At 43.1% G+C, this 14,175-nt stretch overlaps 1 protein-coding gene across 1 annotated transcript in view; it reads right to left on the reverse strand.

Annotated features, from left to right (window-relative positions):
- The window catches only part of LOC146662752 (sodium channel protein type 3 subunit alpha-like), a 279,350-nt gene that overhangs the window by 161,666 nt on the left and 103,509 nt on the right, over window positions 1–14,175 (reverse strand). The window contains exon 9 of the mRNA XM_085419328.1: window positions 8,003–8,066. Coding sequence (XP_085275454.1) covers window positions 8,003–8,066 — 64 coding nt within the window. The remainder of the gene's footprint in view (window positions 1–8,002; window positions 8,067–14,175) is intronic.

Genomic DNA, 14,175 nt, shown 5'->3' on the forward strand with positions numbered 1-14,175 from the left:
GAAGTGCCTGTGACTCTGTTGCAGCTGGTTGTAGGAGTCACAATGTGTATGTCAGACTGGGTTAGCTCAGTGACCTTTGCCCTCAGGCTCAGCGAATCAGCATCATGCGCGAGCGGAGCAGCTTCAGCACAGAAAGCAGACAACACAGCGATCAACATTGCTACCGTGACCGCTCGCTCCCTCCTCCAGCTCTCTCTCTGATAACTCGCCCGTTGACTCGTTTTGTGCCCACAGAAAAGCTTCCAATCTCAAAACCAGCACAGAAAACATCACAGAAAGTGCGTGTTCATGTAGAAAGGTAAATATGGACTCCCAGGCTGTGGTAAAGAGAGGAATAAATGACTGGTGACACGTTTATTTGAACAGACTAAAGTGCAATCACAGAACATTCAGCTCCAACGTTAAAACAAGGTGACAGGTGATGTGAATATGGCTCATCGTCTCTGCTCGCGCTGCTGGTGCTAAAAAAACGGAGGAATATTCAATATGTGAAGAGCTAGTGCTGCTGCTAGCCAATCAGATCACACTATGCAAATATCCTGAGCATGCAAGGTCATCATTGCTCAAAATAAGAAGAAGGTGGTCATTGCGAGGAGTCACCATGTTGCCTAGGGGTGCAACGATACTCGTATCGATATTGAACTGTTCGATGCAGTGCTTTCGGTTCGGTACGCATATGTATCGAACAATACAAATTTTTTAATTTCTTTTATCAACTTTCCTTCTGACGATGCTGTCTGTGTTGAGCGCTCAGTGAATCTGCTCTCGACAGTGCAGCCTAGGCGGAGTAGTCGAACGCAGATTCACTGAGCGCAGGGCAAGCTAGCAAGACAGAAGCTAAGCTCTCCTTGCAACATGGCAAATTGAACCTCCCCCACCCTCATTCAGATCTGGCGTTTGGAACTATTTTGGTTTTCATGTGACGTATGACCCTGAAGGTAAGCGAGTCATGGACTAAAGTAAAACAGTATGTTGGATGTGCCACGCAATGCTCAGTTACATTGGTGGGAACTAGTGCGTTAGTGCAGTTAGCTTGTTAACGTGTTGACGCCGTCCAGCCCCACGCACGGGGCAATCCGCGGTAGCTCGTTAACGGAGATTTGCCGTGTTTTGGCGTTAACGTCATTTCAACGAGATTTACGCTGACAGCACTAGTGGGAACACAACGAATATGACTGCACATTTACGCCGACATCATCCTAGTGCAAAGACAAGTGGAAGCAGACAAAAACAACAAGCAGCATGCTACAAACTTTACCCGAGTCATTTAGACAGCCGTTAGCACAGGATTCTCCTTATGGGGACCTGATATGTTTAATATGCTGCTGAGAATATAGCCCAGAAGAAGCGTATAGTAGAGCTTTTATTTTGGAAAGAGACATTTCTCTGTAATAAACTCTCTTTTCCAAAGATGAGTGATTTCTCGATCAGATAGATTTATTTTTTTTATTACTTGGTTGTTTCAGCAACATTAAATTTAAAAACTGTACTTTTGAGTTAAAATATACATTTATAATTTTAATAAATGACAAATTAAAAAGGCATGAACATCTTTTTTGTATCGAAAAAATATCGAACCGTGACACCAAAGTATCGAACTGAACCGAACCGTGAATTCTGTGTATCTTTGCACCCCTAATGTTGCCTTATGAGATGTTTAAGTGGTCGATTTGTTGATCGTACTAACAAAGGTACTCCTCTCAAACATGAAACGCTGCCCTTACTCAGGAGTCTCGGTGTCAGGAAGGTGGGTCTCTTTTATAACCTGGTTCTATCACCATAGCAACTACTGCTGAACACATAACCTGGGCTACAGCACCTCATGGGTTCAGAGTTTCAGTTATCAGTGCCACATTTCACTGACTGCTGTAAGATGTATTCCATTAGCAGATAATATATATACACTTACACCCTGCTGAGCTGAGCATGAGTGAATGAATGAATGAATCCATGCAGCGCAAACTCAATCCACTGCGTAGCTGTGCAAAGTGACAAGAATCAGGTGCAAAACACAAACACGGCAGTTTGCTTCCTGTCACCTGATGGACAAACCAGGTGATGAATGCCAGCAGCACCTCTACCTAACATGGGCTTCAACCCTTTTTTCCCCTTTTATTTAAACGAACACCAAAGGACACCTTGCGTAGGGACAACAACAGGCCAGTTCGGGATGAGAATGCTTTGTTAGCTTGACAAACAGGATAAGGGAAACTTCCCTACCCTCCTAACTCCTCAGATGCAGCAAGCTGCACGGATTCACTGTGTTTTTATAATATTATGTTGGAGTTTTAAGCTCTGTTCAACTTCACCTTCTGCACCCGGGTCACCTCCTTCCCGTGCTTGTTTTCACTCATTTATGTTTTCTATCCTCTTTTCTTCCTTTCATTTCTTTTTTGATGATCCACCTCATCATCCTTACCTCTCACTGTCCCCTCTTCTCCTGCTCCTCCTCATCTTTCTTTCTCCCCACGTGTCTTTTTTTCTTTTACCTCCTTACTTTTCTCCTTTTGCTTCATTCTACTTCCTCTCTCTTGTTTCTCTCTGTGGATCTAAAAGATGTTTCTTTGCCTGGTTCTACTGAACACATCTCTCTGCCTCTCTCTCCTCACCTTATGTTTGTTTATCTCTTATTTCTTCTTTATTCCTTCTCTTCACATGCTTTCTCTCTCTCCCTCTGTTATCTTCTCTGCTTTGCCTTGCCCTCGTTCGTCTTCCTATCCCTCTGTTTTCTCTTCTCCTCCCCCTCCCGTCTCATCTAATAGCCTTCTGTCCATCTCCTCCCTCGTTTATCTTCTGCCCTCTGTATCTTCTCCTCTTTCTTTCCCTCCACCCATCCTCCTTTCTGCTTCACTTCTCCTGCACCATCTCATCTTCCTCCCCTCCTCCTCCTCATCGGGTTCATGCCATGGTATGTTTCTGTTTACTTCCTGTTTCACTTGCCTCCTAGTCCTGTTTGCATCAGTTTCAAATAACGTGGTCAGTTAGCTTCAGGCTAACCGTCTCCCCAGAGGAACAGCTACTTGGAGTTGGGTGATGGTCTATTTCTCTCTGACACACACACACACACACACACACACACACACACACACACACACACACACACACACACACACACACACACACACACACAGTACTGTCATAGCTGTGTCACTCAGTGTCCTGCTCTCAGCGTGGTCAGACGCTTCTCCTTTCTGACATGTCACACAACAGTCCAGCACACGACACCAGCAGCAAGATCCAAACACACGATGAGACACGCTCATACCATCTCATCACGCTGAGGCAGGATCGAAGAGCAGCAACATGAAAAATGAAGCCAATGAGGAAGTGACAAAAACTGCACTTCCTCTACTGTCCACTTGAGGCTGCCTTCAGCTGTGAGTCAGTCCTTATAGGCTCTAATGTTAAAATGTCTCAGCAGAAATAATCATGTTTACGGCCTGATATGTGAAAAAAAATCCCTGCTTTAGCCTGCAGCGCTATTTTCCTCCAACACATTAACTGTGCAGGGGTTTTATTCACTCATGCATTCAGATTTCTCTAAGGTGTAAAGTTAGTGGGTGCTACGACTCACAGGAGTCACAGGTGGATGGTGACAGCCTGTGCGTTACAGCCTGCCTGCAATATCTGTGCTTCTGTTTGAGTGAGTGAATTTTTCTTCATTAGCATTAATTAGCAGATCAGCAGATGTGCTGTGCACACGTATGAATGCAGCTTCCTGATCAGTACCAGCTAATGCAGCTTGCTTGCATTAGCTGGTAGCTTCACAGTCCAGCCTCTTGTCTAAATATGGTCACTTCTGAGTCCCAAGGAGTCTCGACTAAGGACACCTTGACACTTGGAGGTATCACACACAACTTCAGTAATTATTAGCAACTAATGAAAGGTTTGGAAATTACAAACATGAGATTTCACTTTAGACTTTAGGTCATTTTATTTTAAACAAGAAAAAGGCCAAAAATGGAGCCAGAAAGTTCAGCAGGAGCTACAGCTGACATGACAACATTGCTCTAATGAGATTATCCAACAACCTTTCCCATATTGGAAGAGAAACAGTAAAACAAGCAGATATTGTGTATGAGTGAAATGAGACCTAAAATATAACTGTTGGTAATGGAGAGATTGGTTGTTTCTTTCCATTTCCTTTGCAAACTGGTGATTGTCTTTCTGTGGTGTCCAGAAAAGCCTACTCCACATGCAGTAGCTAACATGTTTCTATCAGCCTCCATCCATCTTCAGTCAAAAAGCAGAATTTCTCACTGAGGTCTCAAAGTGCAAGAGGAAGAAATAAGTCAAAGATTCAACTTTAAAATATGAGAATGCGGTCTGGAGCCAAATGACAGAAAATAGGAGGTAATTTCAGATGCATTCATAGCGGGATGATGAAGTTACATTAAACCAACATGCACGGGTTCTGCAAAAGCATAAATGTTTCTAAAGATGGAGTGTCTATTGCCACCAAGCACGTTTTTACTTTAGCTAAGGACAGTTTAGTGAGAAAATCTTTGCATTTTGTCTCCTTCCACTGAAATTTAACCCCACCAGCAGATCATTTCTGCCTCCGTCTGAGAAAAATATTTGCAGAACTAAAGACTCAGCCTGCTGTTTATTTGGACTCTCAGGTGAGACGGGAACAAAATGAAGCCCAATCTCATTCCCTCTTTGTTGTTTACATCCTCAAACAGCTCGAAACAGTCAGCCAAAGTATGAAAAATCATCAGACAGATTCGAATGTGAAGAACATTCAATAAAGTGATAACTAAAGGTTGTGAGGGACAAACTGCTATGCTGCATGATTGACAGGAAAGTAAAGAGAGATTGATGTTTTCAGCTCTTCGTCGTGGTGAAGCCAAAGCTTTTCACACATGTATTTTTAGCCCCAAGCTCAGCTGAACCTCAGGATGCAGAAAGCTGGAAACTGCAGCCGAAGGTCATATACTGGGGGTGATGGATGATTTTGCACATGGTTAAAGTGGGACTTTTAATGTGACAAGCAAACAAAGGCATACATGTACAAATAATAATATTAATAATAATAAACATATGGGAAACAAGGAATATAGATAAATGTCATAAAGCCTGATCCGTCGCCACCTCACCAAAACCTAGCCCATGATTGTGATGCTGCTCTGATGATGCTTACATCACATCATTAACCCGCTCACAGCAGCGTACGCTGTGTCCCTTCAGTTCAAGCACCCACACCACTGGAAAAAAATTATATAAACAAGAGACCATCTTGCAACTGCATACACCAACAATGAAGCCCATCAACCCAGCAAGCAAAAATGCTACTGACTTCTAAAAAGTGCCAATCAGCACTTATTGAAATGACCCTAATGACCTAGTGCGCCAACTGTAATAACTGTAAATCCTGAGCCAAACCAACTTGTGCTCCAACTTTAACCAAACACCTGGAACAAAACACAAACTACAGTTTTGGGATAAATCCACTTAACACTACCCCCTGACACCAGATTGCTACCACCCTCACATGAGGATACCCCCGTGAGCTATAATGTTTATGCCCCAATCATGCAGGCCCAGAGACTTCAACTTCCAGTCGCTACAGGAAAAAAATCTTGATTTCTTGGCAAATGATTGCTTGAGGTTGACGGCAGTCACCAGATGAATTCCCCACAAAGAGGGTGTTGCCCCCAAAACCTCTTTGGGAGTGTTTCGGGTGTTAGGGACCTGCAAATGAGCCAAGTGCTAGTGAAATTTGAAAAAGTATGATGCAAGCTGGAATAGAGGCCTTTCAAAGTAAAAGTTTAGAGCTAAGGCACAAGTTTCACTTTGAAACCAAACGGTCTCAGTTTCCAGTTTGTGTTTTTTTCTCAGAAACCAGCAGCTGCAAGGTAGGAGAAAAATATTGTCCCCGAGTCTGTGTGACTGGGACCTTACTACGCTAGCAACTGGATAAAGGTAAGACCAATTTATCATTATTAGGAAGTGAAGTCTTTCTGACTTCCGGCGCCCCCCCGTGAGTGGCAGCCTGTTACAGCAGCTCCGCTCATTCTGAGCTTCTTTCGTATCTCCTCTTTACTTTCTCTTTTTTGTAACTAAAGTTTAAGCAATTAGATTCTGCAATCATGGACTACCGTTTTGTGCTAGTCTTGGTTGTCTTTCTCTTTTCTTTCACACCATTTTTTAGCCATGTTTGGGAACCCAGCATATGGATGCTTTGTTTACAGCAGGGATCAGCTGTTAGCGCTGTGTCCCACAGCAGTGCTGCCGGCGGACAGACACGACATTCCCACTGAGCTGAGGAGGAAAAGACGTGGGTGTCGTGCTGGGAGGGAGCGCTGTCACCCGAGAAGGAGATGTTATAGACCATCTCTCCCTTCTGTAATCACTGGAAATGTAACATCGCTGCCCAATAAGATGAGCTCACGTCGCTAACCTGGTCACAGGGGGAATACCAGCGATGTAGCATTGTTTTGCTAACGGAGTCCTGGCTAACACCGCTAACTCCGGACACGAGCGTGATGCTACCGGTGGCTCTGACATTCCACCTGATGAAGACCCTGGAGCGGCTGGTCCTGACTCAGCTTCGGCGCCTGGTGGGCTCATCACTGGACCCACTTCAGTTTGCCTACCAGCCTGGCATCGGAGCGGATGATGGCATCATTCACCTCGTGCATCGTTCCCTCGCTCACCTGGAGACCGCTGGGAGCACTGTGAGAATCATGTTCTTTGATTTCTCCAGTGCCTTTAACACCATTCTTCCCACGGTCCTGAAGGACAAGCTGGAGAACTCAGGAGTGGACCATCACCTCACAACATGGATTCTGGACTACCTCACTGACCGACCACGGTATGTGAGAACTCAGGGCTGTGTGTCGGACAGGGTCGTCTGCAGTACGGGGGCCCCACAGGGAACGGTCCTGGCTCCGTTCCTCTTCACCATCTACACTGCAGACGTCTCCCACAACTCCACCGAGTGCTTCCTGCAGAAGTGCTCTGACGACTCTGCAATAGTCGGCCTCATCACTGATGGGGACGACAGGGAGTACAGAGAACTGACCCAAGACATTGTGGACAGGTGCCAGCAGAACTACCTTCAGATCAACACTAATAAAACCAAGGAGCTGGTGGTAGACTTCCACAGGCACAAACATCCTCCACTGCAACCACTGAACATCCAAACACCAAACACACACAGCTTGTTACTGAATTTTGGGCAATAATCCAACAGTTCTTACCTAATGTGTGAAAATAAGTGTTAAGGACCTGACCATCCAGATATTCTGTAAATCTGACTTTCTCATTAGCCATCGCAGAGCTGTGTTTGCTCTGCTGGTAAACAACAGAGTCGTCTGATATTAAACCAATGAGGGAGTCCTCATTTGTGTGCTGTTGTCTCCGCATGTCAACTTTCTGAGTAAATTACAGTGTCAGTGTCACTGTTTCATTGCTGACATTTATTGCTCCAATCCAGCTTTGCTGTGAGTCAGTGGTCGGTCACCATATGCATGTATGCAGCCTATATTTTCTGGATGTTTTCAGAGATGATTATGCTTTCATACAACAATATTATATTTATCCATCTTCATATCAGAAAACATTTCACAGCATTTATTTTCATACTGCTCTTCTTCATATGGGTTGTGAAAAAATTACAACCCAACACATGTTACATCATCTCCACAGCACCCCCCCCCCCCCCACTCCATGGAGCTTCTTCCCAAGGCTCTGCCTGAAGTAACGCATCGCTCCTCAGAACATCTTGAAGCTGTGCTACATTTATCTGCTATGACTGGCAAACCAACAAGGGGAACATCTCTGTAACCCCCAAGTGGTTACAGAGGGAAACCAAACAACTGTCTGTTAAAACTCTCTTTTAAACTTCAGGCGTTACCAGGCTCAGGGTGAGTGGCCCTGACTGGTTCAGTGGTTTGTAATCACACTCAGTGTAACCATGAACTTCAGAATCAAATCACACCCAGGCAAATCCACGTCTCCCACCTTCACAGCGGAACAAGAGAAACTGTTGACTCACCCTGCGTCGCTGCTGTTCCCACAGATTAAGGCATCCTTGGCTCCCTCCACCTTGTAGAAGTTGTCTAAAATAAAAAAAATTAAAATTAAAAAAAAGGAAGAAGGTGAGATTTAAATCTGAAACTAGCTTTTGGAGAATCCTCTTCTTCCTCACCCCCTTTCCCCCCCTACTGAGCCACACAGGTGTTTTCAGTCATCATGTTGATCAGGCTTCTCCTCAGGACTACGTGGGCGTTCACTGACATGTCCCTCTTCCTCCTGTGTGCACTGCACAGGAACTCCTCTTCATCGTTCTTACCTGATAGACTGCACTAGCTGAGATGTAATGAGGATGAATAATACAGTGAAAGATGACACTGTACTTAAGGCTTGCGAGACCTTTACAGCAAGAGACAAACCTTTGCAGAAAGAATATTAAACTTTTTTGTGAAGCTAGTTTCAGCCACGTGTTCACAGAGGAAAAACAAACGCCAGACTGTATAAAAACTGGGTTTGTAATTGTGCTAAAGTACGAGATATTTTTAAGAATGTGTTGTGTCGTCTCCTGTTGGAGGGAAATGGTGATGTTGAAGCTGCTAAATGGAATTCAGGGACCATTTATTTTGTAATTTAGACCAGTCTTATTCCTAATGTGGCATGTCAGAATATTTTTGGTGCTTGTCATCAGTCGAGGTTGATTTCCCCGAACCCTAAAGTGGACCTGCTCTGCTGTTCTTAATTTCCTGCCATACACTGTACTGTTAAAATGATGGATGCTCATAGTAAATATGTGAAACTGTTACATAATGACGTCAGAATACACAGAAATAAGCCCTATGAGCCAAAACTTCATGCTTCTCTAAATGCTCAGTTTCAGCATGAAGCGACTTCCAGGTTGGAAAAATGAAGCCAACAAGGAAGTGCCAAAAAACTGCAATTTCTCTAACGTCCACTTGAAACGCCAGCAGTGACTCAATGCCCACAGACTGCCATGTTAATGTTACAGCAGAAATAAACAGGTTACAATCTGATACAAAAATGGCTTTGTCACCTATGCATAGTTTCTCATTTCATGACGACTCTTAACTCCGTGAATTTTATTATAACGCCACCTGAATACTAGTATTAGGGGCGTAGTCACTCTTCCTGACAGAGGTCATCTATGTTTAGCATGTCCTTTATGTTTCCATGTTTTCTTTGTTTCATTTATGTCTGCTCATTTCCGTTTTTCCTGTTTTGCTTTTGATTTGATTGAATTTTCTCTTTCTTCTTGTTTTGAGTTTTATTGTTTTGATCATCTTCACCTGTGTTTTGTTCCCCGCCGGTCTCCACCCCTCTGTCCTCCAAGTATATGAATGTCTTCTCCTTTGTTTTGTTTGAGTCTGTTGTTCACCATCATGTTTGTCCTGGTTTCTAACCTGTTCCCTGTTTGTTTCCATGGACCTCAGGTTAGTTCTTTCTTCCTTCTGTTCGGACACACTTTATCCTGCCTATTCTCTGCACAGGTTTTTTTTTTATATCTGTTCAATAGAACTTCTTACTGGATCATGGATTTGGATTCCTATCTCACTACATTAGACATATTATAGTAATTTTAATGTTTGTCTGGAACAGCTCTCTCTTGCAAATGAGACATTGGGTTTCAGTGGGACTACTTGTAAAAATAAAGATTAAATTCCACTTGAAAATAGATGAAATATGTTAATTTAAAATCATAACATTCCAAAAATCAACATGTGGCGACACGACATCTACATCGGTCTCTTATATTCCACCTCTGTGTCATGTTTATTTATTTATTTAATTATTTTTGATACTGCACAACATTAGTTAATCATTTTGAAATCACTTTTGTCAGGTAACCATGAGAACTGAGGTCACAAAAACCAATGAGCTGCATGATTAATCTGCACACATTTATCCACATCTGTGCTACAATAAGCTAGCTCCTCATAAAAACTTGAAATGTTCAAACTTCATCAGGATTCAGGTGAGCTCCGTCAACTCGTCCTGACTGTTTTGTGTCGGTGGAAGTTTGTGCTCACCTCCCACTCACTTCTGTCTGTCTGTGCTACAGCACGATCAATAAACTCATCAAACTCAGATTGTGTGTTTTGGCGTGGTTAGACAGAGTCTGAGCGGGAGGTGGTAAAACCATAACCATTACAGCAAACACAGTTTGCTGAGCAGTTATTCAACACTTAGATCTGACCACAAGCCATTTCCAAGTACATTAATACACTTTAACATCATCACATGAAGTACTTCGGGTGTTCCTTTGTGCCAGACACGCTTGAGAACAAAAGTATCCGTCATAACAAGCTCAAAAGCTTTTAATGCAAGTCTGCAGGAGGAAAACAAGCACTTCTTAACTTTAGCTGTGGTTTGAGGATACAGCAGTCCCTCCTGACGATGGAATTAATGTATTTAACCTTTACCATTCCTCTTCTAAACAAGAGGACTCACTGAAGAACATAGCTTAGAAATATCTGTGAGCTTGAGGAATCAGACAAACCCTTAAAAAAATAACATAATGTTGGTGCCAAGTAGATAAGTGTTATACAAACACATGGATTAGCCACAGGGACCCACTGATTTGTAAAGTACCAGACTGAAGCCTCAACTATAGCTTTGCCACTGCCATCTGTCCTAGAAGCGTCATGGTCCTGGGTGACCCAGCGTTTAGAGTTTATCTGTATGATGATGATGATTTAAGTTCAAGCTTTGTACAGTTTAGTCTTGAGTTTAGTTCTTTTAGTCTCTCTGAGTTTATTTGTATTTCAGATTCATTGTTCTTGTCTGTTAAGTTCCTTTTGTGTCTTTGTCTCATCCCTGTGTCTCCTCTGAGAGTCAGTCATGTGCTTTATTTATGTCCTCTGTCATGTCTCTGTTTATTCCCTCTATGTGTCATGTTGGTTCTTCCTTCTGTTCATGTATGCCTCGCTCTCTCCATCTTTCTCCTCTACCATGTCAGTTTTCCATGTGTCCTATTGTCTTCCCACGTCAAGTTGTGTGTCTTAGTCTGCGTCTCAGTGGGTTTTCTGTCTTATTTTGATAGTCCTTGGCTCATATGCTTGTGTTTAGTTTTGCTTCCCCTGGCTCTGTGTCTAATTGTTCCAGCTGTGTTTCCCAGCCGTCTCTACTGTACTAATCACCTGTCTGTGTATATTGTGTCAGTTCTTCTTTGTCTTTTGGCAGAACATCAGTTCACCTCCCCCCATATTCACAGTGGATTTTCCCAGTCTAGTTTTGGTTAGTGTAAGCCTTCATTGCCCTTTATTTTTGTATCATTGTCTGATCTTCTATCAGCCCTTAATAAACAGCTTGCATTTTGTTAAGATCAAGTTCTGTCTGCTTTTGGGTCCTCTCTTCAGAAATGTGACAAGAATGTTGTAGAAAATTCTAGAATTTCACTCACCAAATCTGGAACACAGCCTTTTTTGACAATCTTTTAAAACAATTGAATGCACAGTCGTGTTATTTGTCAGATTGTTGCATTAAAAATACTTCCAAAAGGCACCAACAGCACAAACATGCTCAGCTAGCAGCCACCTGAATTGAATTGAATTGAACTTAGAAATACCAAATTCATCCCGGATACAGTTCCTATAAAGACAAACTAGCTAGAGACCAAAACTGATGTTTGCCATATGCTGTAAACATGCTTATTTCTGCTGGGAGTCTATGAAGACTGACTCACTTTCGAATCCAGGTTCAAGTGGGCATTAGAGGAACTGCAGGTCCTTGCAGGTCTGTCAGCAGCAGCTCCTACATTTTTACTGTTTTCAAATGCAAGACAAAGACCAAAATCTTCGATAAAACCAACAAACAGCATTCAGAGCTTTCACACAAGAGAAACAAGGGGTGTGGTGGAGAAAGAAGGTGCACTGCTGTTCACACACTCCTAACATAGACAGTGTCATTAAACTGGACTCATATTTTAATTTTCACCAGCAAATTTTGGATATAAACCACTTCATTGCAAACAGAATCACTGTTATCAGACAGGTAATGTAAAATTACAAAGTGCTTTCCCTTGAGTTCATATTAAAAACTCAACAACTGCATTTTAACAAGTACAATCTTCCTTTTTTTAAACCGTAAACCACGCTGACAGCACTGACCTTTGAGGGAATGTCGACCTGGGGAGCCACAGATGGAGAATGCCATTTTATTAGTAGCTTCATTCCATCAAATTTTACCTTACCCTCTTTGCTGTGCTGATACAATTTCACACAACCCACAATAGACAGACACTCTTGCAAAACCCAGCAGTACAGTAGTCAGCATGTCCCCTGCACCAACAGTTTAACAAAGAGCACAAATTCGTTTTGCCATTCTGGTTTTTGCTGTTGCACGAAAGGTAAGTGTCACAGTAAACCTGTGTCTGTAGAATATGTCATGGAAAGCGATATTTCAGCATGAAACCAAGGCCAAACATCTGAAAATGTGATGTCCTCGTTTTATTTTGCGCCACATCAAGTCTACAGAGGTACAGTGGGGCAAAAAAGTATTTAGTCAGCCACCGATTGTGCAAGTTCCCCCACCTAAAATGATGACAGAGGTCAGTAATTTTCACCAGAGGTACACTTCAACTGTGAGAGACAGAATGTGAAAAATCCATGAATCCACATGGTAGGATTTGTAAAGAATTTATTCGTAAATCAGGGTGGAAAATAAGTATTTGGTCAATAACAAAAATACAACTCAATACTTTGTAACATAATCTTTGTTGGCAATAACAGAGGTCAAACGTTTACTATAGGTCTTTACCAGGTTTGCACACACAGTAGCTGGTATTTTGGCCCATTCCTCCATGCAGATCTTCTCGAGAGCAGTGATGTTTTGGGGCTGTCGCCGAGCAACACGGACTTTCAACTCCCGCCACAGATTTTCTATGGGGTTGAGGTCTGGAGACTGGCTAGGCCACTCCAGGACTTTCAAATGCTTCTTACGGAGCCACTCCTTTGTTGCCCGGGCGGTGTGTTTTGGATCATTGTCATGTTGGAAGACCCAGCCTCGTTTCATCTTCAAAGTTCTCACTGATGGAAGGAGGTTTTGGCTCAAAATCTCACGATACATGGCCCCATTCATTCTGTCCTTAACACGGATCAGTCGTCCTGTCCCCTTGGCAGAAAAACAGCCCCATAGCATGATGTTTCCACCCCCATGCTTCACAGTAGGTATGGTGTTCTTGGGATGCAACTCAGTATTTTTCTTCCTCCAAACACGACGAGTTGAGTTTATACCAAAAAGTTCTACTTTGGTTTCATCTGACCACATGACATTCTCCCAATCCTCTGCTGTATCATCCATGTGCTCTCTGGCAAACTTCAGACGGGCCTGGACATGCACTGGCTTCAGCAGCGGAACACGTCTGGCACTGCGGGATTTGATTCCCTGCCGTTGTAGTGTGTTACTGATGGTGACCTTTGTTACTTTGGTCCCAGCTCTCTGCAGGTCATTCACCAGGTCCCCCCGTGTGGTTCTGGGATCTTTGCTCACCGTTCTCATGATCATTTTGACCCCACGGGATGAGATCTTGCGTGGAGCCCCAGATCGAGGGAGATTATCAGTGGTCTTGTATGTCTTCCATTTTCTGATGATTGCTCCCACAGTTGATTTTTTCACACCAAGCTGCTTGCCTATTGTAGATTCACTCTTCCCAGTCTGGTGCAGGTCTACAATACTTTTCCTGGTGTCCTTCGAAAGCTCTTTGGTCTTGGCCATGGCGGAGTTTGGAGTCTGACTGTTTGAGGCTGTGGACAGGTGTCTTTTATACAGATGATGAGTTCAAACAGGTGCCATTCATACAGGTAACGAGTGGGGGACAGAAAAGCTTCTTACAGAAGACGTTACAGGTCTGTGAGAGCCAGAGATTTTCCTTGTTTGAGGTGACCAAATACTTATTTTCCACCCTAATTTACGAATAAATTCTTTACAAATCCTACCATGTGGATTCATGGATTTTTTTTTCACATTCTGTCTCTCACAGTTGAAGTGTACCTCTGGTGCAAATTACTGACCCCTGTCATCATTTTAGGTGGGGGAACTTGCACAATCGGTGGCTGACTAAATACTTTTTTGCCCCACTGTAGTTTTTGTTTGGTCATTAATGCAAATATCTAATCAGCCAATCACAAGACAGCAACTCAGAACCTGCTGATCTGCTGACATTTTCCCACATAACCACCT

The sequence above is a fragment of the Rhamphochromis longiceps genome, linkage group LG9 (genome assembly GCF_057381845.1).
Source record: "Rhamphochromis longiceps isolate RC_006_pf linkage group LG9, R_longiceps_female_GT1.1, whole genome shotgun sequence".
Classification (NCBI taxonomy): domain Eukaryota; kingdom Metazoa; phylum Chordata; class Actinopteri; order Cichliformes; family Cichlidae; genus Rhamphochromis; species Rhamphochromis longiceps.